Below are 13104 nucleotides of genomic sequence, written 5' to 3' on the forward strand. Positions count from 1 at the left end.
TTGGTTGAGGACACAGCCAAACCATATCATTCTGCCTCAGCCCCTCCAAATCTCATGTCCTCACATTTCAAAACCAATCATGCCCTCCCAACAGTCCCCCAAAATCTTAACTCATTTCTGCATTAACCCAAAAGTGCACAGCCCAAAGTCTCATCTGAGACAAGGCAAGTCCCTTCTGCCTATGAACCTGTAAAATCAAAAGCAAATTAGTTACTTCCTAGATACAATGGGGCTATAGGCATTGGGTAAATACATCCGTTACAAATAGGAGAAATTGGCCAAACCAAAGGGGCTACAGGCCTCATGCAAGTTGGAAATCCAGCAGGGCAGACAAATCTTGAAGTTCCAAAATGATCTTCTTTGACTCCATGTCTCACATCTGGGTCATGCTGATGTAAGAGGGGGGTTTCCGTGGTCTTGGGCAGCTCCACCCTTGTGGCTTTGCAGGGTATAGCCTCCCTCTCAACTGCTTTCACAGGCTGGTGTTGAGTGTCTGTGGCTTTTCCAGGCCCACGGTGCAAGCTGTCGGTGGATCTACCATTTTGGAATCTGGAGGACAGTGACTCTCTTCTCAGCTCCACTAGGTGGTGCCCCAGTAGGGACTCTGTGTGGGGGCTCCAACCCCACATTTCCCTTCCGCACTGCCCTAGCAGAGGTTCTCCATGAGAGCTCCGCCCCTACTGCAAACTTTTGCCTGGACAACCAGACTGGGGTACTGTGGCACAATCTCAGCTCACTGCAACGTCTGCCTCCCAGTTTCAAGCAATTCTCCTGCCTCAGCCTCCTGAGTAGCTGGGATTACAGGTCACCACTACGCCTGGCTAATGTTTGTATTTTTAGTAGAGACGAGGTTTCACCATGTTGGCTAGGCTGGTCTTGAACTACTGGTCTCGATCTGCCTGACTCGGCCTCACAAAGTGCTGGGATTATAGGTGTGAGTTACTTTGCCTGCTGGCCTTTAGTCTTTTAAAAAATGTTTGTGTGTTTTTTTTTATAAAATAAATGATAATATATGTCTCTTTTATAAACTTCATTTAATAGGATATTATAAACACCTTTCTAAGTCATTGCAAATTCTTAATAGCCTCATGTTTAATGATTCCATAGTAGTCCATTTTATATAGGAAGTGAGGACATTACTAATAAAATTAATATACTTTCATTTGAAAAAAAAAATGACCTAAATTGATGTAGCAGGTAAGGAAGGGCTGTTGTAAAGAGTGATAAGTGCTGCAACAGTCAAAGGGATGGGTTTCCAGCTCTGAATATCATAAGCAATAATTGTAGGCTTAATAAATTTGTACATTAGATAGGACATGGATGTTAATAGACTTGATCCCTTTATACATCTTTGGGTTGAAATTTTGTAAAATCGTTCTGGGTCTCAAAATTTTCTAAGAATTATGCCTGTAGTGTTTCAGGTTGCCAAAGGTAGATATTTTTGACTTTCTTGGTTTCCTTTCATCGGAAATCAAGCCAAGAAGCTCTTACTGTGTGAATTTGCATAGCACCTTGTGTACCAGGAGGCACTTGGCAGGTGATTATTTGAGCAGTTATGGAAAGTTTTGTGTTGAGAGGGACTTGCTGAGTCTAATCATGATTGATGAGGCTGGATTATTCCATACATTTCTTTCTTTTTACAGGCAGTGCTTTCCTCAGTGCTATTTTTCTTGCCTTAGCGACATACCAGTCTCTGTACCCACTCACCTTGTTTGTCCCAGGACTCCTGTATCTCCTCCAGGTAAGCGCTTGCTGGTCAGAAGCCAGCACCCAAGTGACATTTAATACATGGCCTGGTCCTTGCTGGGGGGAAGGAAGCGCACGGGTTAGTAAAGGCAGTGGGAAGCTTGCTCCTAGTTAAAAATACAAACACATAGAAACTTGACTAACTTTAAACAAAGTGGACTTAGTTATCATTAAGTCCCAACTACAGTAGACCTCCCCATATCTGCAGGGGGTATGTTCTAAAGCCCCTAATGGAGGCCTGAAACTGCATTTGGTACCGAACCCTATGTATACTATGTTTTTTTCTGTCTAATAACTGAGACAACTAATAAGTGACTAACAGGCAGGGATACACTAGACAAAGGGGTGATTCATGTCTCGAGTGGGACAGAGCAGGACGGCGTGAGATTTCATCACACTACTCAGAGTGGTGTGCAATTTAAAACTTATGAATTGTTTGTTTCTGGAATTTTCCATTTAAGGACCACAGTTGACAACAGGTAACTGAAACCATGAAAAGTGAAACCTCAGATAAGGGGGGCACTACTATATGCATATCCTTGGGAATATATAAGTGCATTTTATTTTACATATTTGCAAATGCAACTGTCTTGCATTTTTCTTTTCTCGACTAATGATCCCCTCTGAGCTCATTTCTTTAATTTTTCTTTATAATAACACCTTGTAAGATTCTTATAGGACTTAAATGGAGTATGTGCATCTGAAACAATGCTTGGAACATAGTGGGTGATCAATAAACATTAATTGAAGAATGCAAATTGCTGACATTTACTGAGAATGGATTGCATGTCAGGCACCATGCTAAGCACTCTGTAGGCATCGTCTCATTTTAACCTCATAAGAACTTTATGGAGTAGGTGATATTATTAGCCATATATTAGTCTAGTATTAGCCATATTAGACACATGAATTGAAACTGGAATGTTGGGAGGTTAAGTCACTTAAGGTCACAGGACCAGCGAATGACATTGCTAAGATATGAACTGTGGCCATCTGATGCCAGAGCCTGCTCTCTAATCATCTTTTTCTACTCAAATGAGAATAGTACATGTTTCTTCAAGAGGAAGTAACTGCATGCAGGCCCCACATGGTCCGAATCCATTCTTACAAGAGAAATGTTTTTTGAAAGTGTACAGGTGGCAGTGCCAGAAATGTCTGATTTTAGAGCCTTTCTTAATCACAAGCACTGCTAAAGCTGAGTGTGTATTCCATTTATTGAAATAGGCCATATGCATGTTATTTTAAGTGATTTTATAATATTGTGTTGATGCAGACAATGATTCATGGTTTGCTTGATCTTTTTCTTATTTGGGGAATTTGAGATATGTCTTTATGTTTGAGATATGTCATTTATATTGTCACTAATATAAATAATGTAGAAATTTTTTTTTTTTTTTTTTTTTTTTTTTTTTGAGAGCAGGGCCTTGCTCTGTCACCCAGGCTGGAGTGCAGTGGCACAATCTCAGTTCACTGCAGCCTCCATCTCCCAGGCTCAATCGATCCTCTCACCTTAGTCTCCTGAGTAGCTGGGACTACAGGTGTGTGCCACCACACCCGGCTAATTTTTTGTAGAGATGGGGTTTCACCATGTTGCCCAGACTGGTCTTGAATTCCTGGGCTCACGCAATCCACCCACCCACCTTGGTCTCCCAAAGTGCTAGGTTTATAGGAATGAGCCACTTCACCCAGCTAGAAATTTGTTTTTATTTGTTTTCTTTTTCTTTTTCTTACTTTTGAGACAGGGTCTCACTCTGTTGCCCAGGATGGGATGTGCAGTGCCGCAGTCAGGGTTCACTGCACCCTCAACCTCCCGGGTGCAAGCAATCCTCTCACCTCACCCTCCCAAGTAACTGGGACTACAGGCATGCACCACCACACCCAGCTAATTTTTGTATTTTTTTGTAGAGAGAGGGTTTTGCCATGTTGCCCAGGCTGCTCTCAAACTCCTAGGTTCAAGTGATCCTTCTGCCTTGGCCTCCCAAAGTGCTGGGATTACAGGTGTGAGCCACCGTGCCCAGCTTGAAATTATTTTCTTCAAGTATGTTCCTTTAGCTAAATCACTGGACCCAAGGTGAAAAGTTGTATTGTTCTTATTAGGTGATTATACCAGATTGTTCATCAGAAAGCCTGAGCCAGTTTGCAGTGCCACCATCAGTATCTAAAGAGAAGGGGACCACTTACCTCCCCATCTGCCAGCACTGACTTTTCAAGTTTGATTTATGATTGCCAGTTCAGTAGATGTGTCACCATACTGTGAAGTTATTTTGCTTTGATTTTCTTACTGTATTCTTGCTGAGTTGAAGCATTTTTCCACATAACAATGTGCTGCTTGTATTTTCTTTTTTATTTCCTATTTATGGCTTATTCTTTAGAAAGTCTAAGCACTAAGAATATATATAGCCAGACTTTTTATGCAACTATGTATCAAATAAATAATATAGTATATTCATACACATGGATGGACCAGAAATTTAAAAATGGTTTCTGAGCTTGTCCAACCTGCAAAAAATGAATAAATAAAAGAAGATAAAAATGGTTTCTTAAGCCAGTCTCTGCGCACTACTTTATATAAAACAACTTTTGTTTAAAACTAAAGGAAATTTCCTCCTGACACTAGTGGACAATACAACTGACTCATGAAGTCAAGCAGCTCCTCTACCAATATTTACTAAGTACCTATAGTGTGCGAGATACTATGCCAGACTGCAGACATAAAGCAATTGAAGGATGCTGAGCAGGTGAGTGCTCCAGGAAGATTGCTTTGGCAGCAGCCTGTGGGGTAGATAGGAGTAGGAAGAGCTGAAGTTGGGAAAGCTTAGAACATTATACTAGATCAAGTCAGAGGGGTAAATTGGGGGCCCAAAACAGTGTCAGAGGAGATGGAGAGATGAGAGACTAGATGCAGGGGAATTCTAGGACGTAGAATCGGCTGTGCTTGGCAACTGTCTGTATATGGGGGACAGGAGTGGAAGGAGTTTGAGGTGAACTTCAAGATCCCATTTATGCAGAAATTAAAACTCCATCTCCTACTATATTTGTATATTTTTTGTAAATATATGAAGTAGCCTGGTGTATTAGTCCATTCTTAGGCTGCTATGAAGAACTGCCTGAGCCAGGCGTGGTAGCTCACACCTGTAATCTCAGTACTTTGGGAGGCTGAGGCGAGTGGATCACTTGAGATCAGGAGCTTGAGACCAGCGTGGCCAACATGACGAAACCTTGTCTCTACTAAAACTACAAAAATTAGCCAGACATGGGGGAGCGTGCCTGTAATTCCAGCTACTCGGGAGGCTGAGGCAGGAACATTGCTTGAACCCGGGAGGCGGAAGTTGCAGAGAGCCTAGATCGCACCACCGCATTCCAGCCTGGGTGATGAAGTGACACTCTGTCTCAAAAAAAAAAAAGAAAAGAAAAGAAAAGAAAAAGAACTACCCAAGACTTGGTAATTTATTTATTTATTTTTGCTGATGGTACATGAAATAATTTTTTTTTAAATTTTACTTTAAGTTCTGGAATACATGTGCTGAACATGCAGGTTTGTTAGGTAGATATATGTGTGCCATGGTGGTTTGCTGCACGTATCAACCCATCATCTAGGTTTTAAGCCCCACATGCATTAGGTATTTGTCCTAACGCTGTCCCTCGCCTTGTCCCCCACCCCCTGACAGGCCCCAGTGTGTGATGTTCGCCTCCCTGTGTCCATGTGTTCCCATTGTTCAACTCCCACTTATGAGTAAGAACATGTGATGTTTGGTTTTCGGTTCCTATGTTAGTTTGCTAAGGATGATGGTTTCCAGCTTCATCCGTGTCCCTGCAAAGGACGTGAACTCCTTTTTATGGCTGCATAGTATTCCGTGGTGTATATATGCCACATTTTCTTTATCCAGTCTCATTGCTAAGCATTTGGGTTGCTTCCAAGTCTTTGCTATTGTAAGTAGTGCTGTAGTAAACACACATGTGCATATGTCTTTATAGTAGAATGCTTTATAATTCTTTGGGTATATACCCAGTAATGGGATTGCTGGGTCAAATGGTATTTCTGGCTCTAATCCTTGAGGAATCGCCACACTGTCTTCCACAGTGGTTGAACTAATTTACATTCCCACCAACAGTGTAAAAGCATTCCTATTTCTCCGCATCCTTGCCAGCATCTGTTTTTCCAGACTTTAATGATCGCCATTCTAACTGGCGTGAGATAGTATCTCATTGTGGTTTTGATTTGCATGTCTCTAATGACCAGTGATGATGAGCTTTTTTCGTGTTTCTTGGCCACATAAATGTCTTCTTTTGAAAAGTATCTGTTCATACCCTTTGCCCACTTTTTGATGGGTTTTTTGTGTGTCTTTTTTTTTTTTTTTCTGAGACTGAGTCACTTGCTCTGTTGCCCAGGTTAGAGTGCAGTGGCACCATCTCAGCTCACTGCAAACTCTGCCTCCCGGTTCAAGCAATTCTCCTGCCTCAGCCTCCCAAGTAGCTGGGACTGCAGGCATGTGCCACCACACCTGGCTAATTTTTTGTATTTTTAGTAGAGATGGGGTTTCACCATGTTAGCCAGGATGGTCTCAATCTCCTGACCTCATGATCTGCCCGTCTCAGCCTCCCAAAGTGCTGAGATTACAGGCATGAGCCACCACACCTGGCCTGTTTTTTTCTTGTAAATTTGTTTAAGTTCCTCGTAGATTCTGGATATTAGACCTTTGTCAGATGGATAGATTGCAAAAATTTTCTCCCATTCTGTAGCTTGCCTGTTAACTCTGATGATAGTTTCTTTTACTAAGCAGAAGCTCTTTAGTTTAATTAGATCTCATTTGTCAACTTTGGCTTTTGTTGCCATTGCTTTTGGTGTTTTAGTCATGAAGTCTTTGCCCATACCTATGTCCTGAATGGGTTTATGGTTTTAGGTTTTACGTTTAAGTCTTTAATCCATCTGGAGTTAATTTTTGTATAAGGTGTAACGAAGGGGTCCAGTTTCTGTTTTCTGCATATGGCTAGCCAGTTTCCCCAGCACCATTTATTAAATAGGGAATCCTTTCCCCATTGCTTGTTTTTTTCAGGTTTATCAAAGATCAGGTGGTTGTAGATGTGTGGTGTTATTTCTGAGGCCTCTGTTCTGTTCCATTGGTCTATATACCTGTTTTGGTACCAGTACCATGCTGTTTTTGGGTGCTGTAGCCTTGCAGTATTGTTTGAAGTCAGGTAGCTTGTTGCCTCCAGCTTTGTTCTTTTTGCTTAGGATTGTCTTGGCTATACAGGCTCTTTTGGGTTTCCATATGAAATTAAAAGTAGTTTTTTCTACTTCTGTGAAGAAAGTCAATGGTAGCTTGATGGGAATACCATTGAATCTATAAATTACTTTGGGCAGTATGACCATTTTCATGATATTGATTCTTCCTATCCATGAGCAAGGAATTTTTTTCCATTTGTTTGTGTCCTCTCTTATTTCCTTGAGCAGTGGTTTGTAGTTCTCCTTGAAGAGGTCCTTCACATCCCTTGTAAGTTGTATTCTTAGGTATTTTATTCTCATTGTAGCAATTGTGAATGGGCGTTCACTCATGATTTGGCGCTTTGCTTGTCTATAATTGGTGTATAGGAATGCTTGTGATTTTTGCACATTGATTTTGTATCCTGAGACTTTGCTGAAGTTGTTTATCAGCTTAAGGAGTTTTTGGGCTGAGACGATGGGGTTTTCTAAATATACAATCATGTCATCTGCAAACAGAGACAATTTGACTTCCTCTTTTCCTATTTGAATACGCTTTATTTGTTTCTCTTGCCTGATTGCTCTGGCCAGAATTTCTAATACTATGTTGAATAGGAGTGGTAAGAGAGGGCATCCTTGTCTTGTGCCAGTTTTCAAAGGGAATGCTTCCAGCTTTTGTCCATTCAGTATGATATTGAGACTTGGTAATTTATAAAGGAAAGAGGTTTAATTGACTCACAGTTCCACATGGCTGGGGAGGCCTCAGGAAACTTACAATTATAGCGGAAGGGGAAGCAAACATGCCCACCTTCACATGATGGCAGGAAGGAGAGGTGCCAAGCAAAGAGGGAAAAGACCCTTATAAAACCATCAGATCCTGTGAGAACTCACTCACTATCAGGAGAACAGCAGCATGGGGGTAACCATCCCCATGATTCAGTTACCTCCCACCGGGTCCCTCTCATGACATGAGGGGATTATGGGAACAACAATTCAAGACGAGATTTGAATGGGGACACAGCCAAATTATATCACCTGGGCCTTGTGGGTCATGGTAGGGTATTTGAAGATCAGTGTAGTCACATCCAGGAAGCAAAACCACCTGTTTAAATATGAAGGAGGGGCCAGGTGTGGTGGCTCATGTCTGTAATCCCAGCACTTTGGGAGGCCGAGGTGGGCGGATCACCTGAGGTTAGGAGTTCGAGACAAGCCTGGCCGACATAGTGAAACCCTGTCTCTACTAAAAATACAAAAATTAGCTAGGCATGGTGACATGTGCCTGTAATCCTAGCTACTCGGGAGGCTGAGGCAAGAGAATTGCTTGAACGCGGAAGGTGGAGGTTGCAGTGAGCCGAGATTGCACCACTGCACTCAAGCCTGGGTGACAGAGTGAGACTGTCTCAAAAAAAAAAAAAAAAAAAAAAAAAAAGTGAAAAAAATGTGAAGGTAGGAACAGAAGAGGAAATATTCTTTTTTGTTTTGTAACAGGGTCTTACTCTGTCACCCAGGTTGGAGTGCAGTGCTGTGAACATGGCTCACTGCAGCCTAGACCTCCTGGGTTCAAGCAGTCCCCCTGCCTCAGCCTACTGAGTAGCTGGGACCACAGTCACGTGCCACCATGGCTGGCTTGTTTTTTGGTTTGTTTGTTGTTTTTTTTTTTTTTTTGGGACAGGGTCTCACTTTATTGCCCGGGCTGGTCTTGAATTCTTGAGCTACAGCAATCCTCCCGCCTCAGCCTCCCAAAGTGCTGGGATTACAGGCATGAGCCACCACAACCAGCCTAAAATTATTCTTTAGGGCTGAGTTTCTGCCAGACTACTAAGTGGACCCTTTAGAGTTGAGTTTCACAGGGATCCATAGGCTCCAAGGAGAGAAGCTAGAACTAACGGTTAGGTGGTACAAGAAGATTAGTATAAAGTAGTTCTGTGACAGAATGAGATGTCCTAAGTGAGGTAAGTTCCCTGTGAATCATGGTGTTTAGGCCAGAGGCTGAATGGCCACTTGTTGGGGAGTTGTAGCAAAGCTGTAAGTACCAGAGTGAGTGGCTGTACCCTGATCGGCTTCAGAATGCTTTCTACTTCCAAATCAAAATGGATTTGATAACCTCTAGTTGCTGACACATCTGCTCTTGACATTATCTTTTTCTCTGAGTTTTTTTCGAGCCCTCCGTAGGCATAGCCCTCTAGGAAAGGTTGTCTAATGTAGTATGTAAGAGCGCAGCTTGACTGGGACATCTTGTTACAACAACAACAAAAAAGCAAAATAGTCCTCAAAGTCTAACAGGACTAAGTCAGAAAAACACTGGTACCAGCTGAAAGGGGCTCATACCACCCAAATTTGGGAATTTCTGAGCATCAGAAGAATGACAACAAGTAATTATAAAACACTGGATAAAAATCCATGTGTTTGGCTGGGCGCGGTGACTCACGCCTATATTCCCAGCACTTTGGGAGGCCAAGGCAGGTAGATCACTTGAAGTCAGTAGTTCCAGACCAGCCTGGACAACATGGTGAAACTCCTTCTCTACTGAAAATACAAAATGAGTCAGGCATGGTGGTGGGTGCCTGTAATCCCAGCTACTCGGGAGGCTGAGGCACGAGAATCGCTTGAACCCGGGAGGCAAGAGGTTGCAGTGAGCCGACATTGCACCACTGCACTCCAGCCTGGGCCACAGTGCAAGATTCTTGTCTCAAAAAAAAAAAAAAAAATTCATATCTCCATAGTGGTGCTCACTAAGAGGGCAAGAAGAGAAAAAATACATAGACCATCATCAGATGTGGCTGTTTTACCAGTTTCTCACTCTGAAAGTAAATAATTAAAAGGAAAGAACTAAGCAATTACTCTGCCTTTTAAAAAGAAACCTTAGCTGGGTGCAGGGTGCAGTGGCTCACACCTATAGTCCCAGCACTTAGGGAGGCTGAGGCAGGAGGATCACTTGATCCTAGGAGTTGAAGACCAGTCTGGGCACAACCCAGAAGCACAGCTCTGTGCAGTCCCATGGCACAGACTCTGTGCACAACTCTGTGCAGTCCCACAGCAATGTCTAGGGGGGTACTCACAACCCGTGGAGCCACAGAAGTTGTTTGTTACACTGTGCTCTTAGCTTTGCCATCCTCTGATGGCTTAAGCATTTCACATCTCAGTATGACAGCCCTCTGTATCCCAACCTCTTGTTTGGCATCCAGGAGGTATCAGATCGCACAAATGAATTGGAGATGATAAATGCAGGGGATTTTATTGCTGATGAAAGTGGCTGTCGATGGGATGGAGAGCTGGAAAGGGGATGGAGCAGGAAGGTGGTCTTCCCCTGAGTTCGGTCATTCCTGGCTGAACTCTTCTCTGAGGTCCCTCCATCAAAGTGCCCGTCTGAAATCAAGCTGCTTCTCTGTGACTTCTGGCTGCTGCTTCTGTCTCCCTCTCTGCCACTCCACTGCTGGTGGAACCTGGGATTTTTATGAGTACAGGATGGGGGGCAGAGCAGGCCAGGGTGGTTTTGGAAAAGGCAACAGGGATGTGAAGTTCTCACTTTAGGTCAGGGGTCCAGGCTTGAGGGTGGGGCCGTCACCAGGAACTGCCCTTTTCTACCTGCCTCTTGTCCGTATCACATGGATGCTAAAATTACTGGGTGAATGGTTTTTAGAGAACAATGCATTTGCATTTGCATTATGTCAAAACATTATTCCCTAGTCCCCACCCTCTAGATTCTTTGCTAATAGCAAAGGGACAAATGCATATTTATGGCCGGGCATGGTGGCTCATGCCTGTAATCCCAACACTTTGGGAGGCCGAGGCGGGTGGATCACGAGGTCAGGAGTTCAATACTAGCCTGGCCAAGGTGGTGAAACCCTGTCTCTACTAATACAAAAATTAGCCGGGCTTGGTGGCGGGTGCCTGTAATCCCAGCTACTCAGGAGGCTGAGGCAGAGAATTGCTTGAACCCAGGAGGCGGAGGTTGCAGTGAGCTGAGATCACACCACTGCACTCCAGCCTGGGTGACAGAGCGAGACTGTCTCCAAAACAAAACAAACAAACAAAAATCTTCACAAAGGCGTATTCTGTAGCTAAGTAATCCAACTCTTATCACTTATAGTGGAACAACTTGACATGATATATATACTGCTTGGCTTGATGCAGTACAAAGTACACATTATCAACTCTGAAGTATTCTTACCCAAAATGTTACCCTTAATGAAGCCTTAAGATCTGACTTTTGGTTTTAGGAAATAAAAGAGCAGAGGAACGAGTTCAATGACACCACAAGGAAGCAGTAAGACAAACCAGAATGTACTATGGTATTTTAAGAAAGCTGGTCTGAGTCTGTTCAAAATGTCAATGTCATGAAAAAGAAAAAGTGGAGAAACCGTTCTGGACTAAAAAGACAATAACTGAATGCAATGGGAGACTCTTGATTGGATTTTGGGTTGAAAAAAACAGCTATAAAGGATGTTTTGGGGGACAACTAGAAAATTTTGAAGATAGATTAGATATTAGATGATGCTAGGGAATTTTTTTTTTTTTTTTTTTTTTTGAGACAGAGTCTCACTCTGTCGCCTAGGCTGGAGTGCAGTGGTGCAATCTTGGCTCACTGCAACCTCCGCCTCTCGGGTTCAAGCGATTCTCCTGCCTCAGCCTCCCAAGTAGCTGGGACTACAGGCAACTGCCACCACGCCTGGCTAATTTTTTGTATTTTTAGTAAAGACGAGGTTTCACCGTGTTGGCCAGGGTAGTCTCGATCTCCTGACCTTGTGATCCGCCTGCCTCAGCCTCCCAAAGTGCTGGGATTACAGGTGTGAGCCACTATGCCAGCTGGGAATTGTTAATTACCTGGATGTGATGATAGTATTATGGTATATAAGAGAATGTCCTTATTTTGCACAACTGTGTGCAGAAGTGTTTTGGGGAGAAATGTCATGATGTGTTCAACTTTTACATGGTTCAGCAAAAATAAATATATGCATGCAGAAAGATAAAATAAGGCAAGGTATTAATATTTAATCTAGACAGATACATAGTTGATTATTGTATTATTCTTCCAACTTTTCTGCATGTTTGAAAAAATTTATAATAAAAAAGAGGGAAATAGAGTACAGGCTCTGATGTCTTCATGTGGACACTTATTAACTCTGTGACCCTGAGCAAGTGACTATTTAACTCTCTTCCTCCACAGGGATAATATAATAGTACCTACTGCAAAGGGTTAATACATGTCACGTGTTTAGAACAGAGTCTGATGAGGGCTCGATAGATATTAGCTATGATTATTAGTATTCAAATGTTCATGAAAGGACATGATCACCAGTATGTGGGGCGATGAGGGGAAAAGAAAATAATTCATCTTTTGAAGTCAAAGGAACTGTAAAAGTTAGTTTGTACTTCCTCCTTTGACACTGTAAACGTGCCTCCATTCTGCTGGTGGAATTTCTAGAGAATACTGGTGTCTGATCAGTGCCAGAGGTAAACTATTCTTCCTTTCCTTCATGAGACACAAGATCAAAGGGAGGGGATGCTGCATCTGGCTCCCTGGTGAGTCACTTATGAGAATGGTAGTTTGAGCCCATCTGGTTCCGTCCGGCAACTCAACTCTTTCTCTGACCTTGGCTTACAGCCTAGTTTCCAAATTAGAGAGAGGTTAAAATGTTATGATTTGATAGCATGCGGAAAAAAATAGCCCTAACATGCTCAGGGGCAGGAGGCTCCAGTGAAGGAAAGCCAAGTGCACAGGACTGAGAAGCCGAAGCTGTAAGGCTTCGAGGGAGACCAGGCGAGGCTTACCGAGATGCTCATGGTGCAGTCTGGGAAGTTTCTAGTTCCCACCTTCCTTTTGCTTGGGATTCCTAAAGCCTTGGATTCCCTTGGATGGTTTGAGGCCTTTATTTTCTTTCAAAGACAGTAGCAGACACTAGGGGAAATTACCCTGTGAGTGCTCTTTTGGTTTTGCTTTAATCCAATCTGACCTTTTCTTCTCTTTGAACTGAAAACATTAATCCTGTGATTTTTTTTTTTTTTTTTATCCTTTCTGGAGCTTGGGTCAGGTCATGTGATGGTAGTTTACACCAGAGGAGCCAAACTCAGTTATTTCTTGATAACGGGTCCTTCCCTAAGCCTTCTCTGGGGCCATATTTAGAGTTTTTACACCTTATTTTTTCTTCCCCCAGTCA

General features: G+C 42.8%; 1 protein-coding gene across 2 annotated transcripts in view; it reads left to right on the plus strand.

Annotated features, from left to right (window-relative positions):
• Positions 1-13104, plus strand: part of PIGU (phosphatidylinositol glycan anchor biosynthesis class U) — a 114452-nt gene that overhangs the window by 58343 nt on the left and 43005 nt on the right. For both annotated transcript variants that reach the window (XM_058433014.1, XM_032143274.2), the window contains one exon: positions 1644-1741. In XM_058433014.1, coding sequence (XP_058288997.1) covers positions 1644-1741 — 98 coding nt within the window. The remainder of the gene's footprint in view (positions 1-1643; positions 1742-13104) is intronic.

Source organism: Hylobates moloch, unplaced genomic scaffold (assembly GCF_009828535.3).
Source record: "Hylobates moloch isolate HMO894 unplaced genomic scaffold, HMol_V3 SCAFFOLD_21, whole genome shotgun sequence".
Taxonomy (NCBI): Eukaryota; Metazoa; Chordata; class Mammalia; order Primates; family Hylobatidae; genus Hylobates; species Hylobates moloch.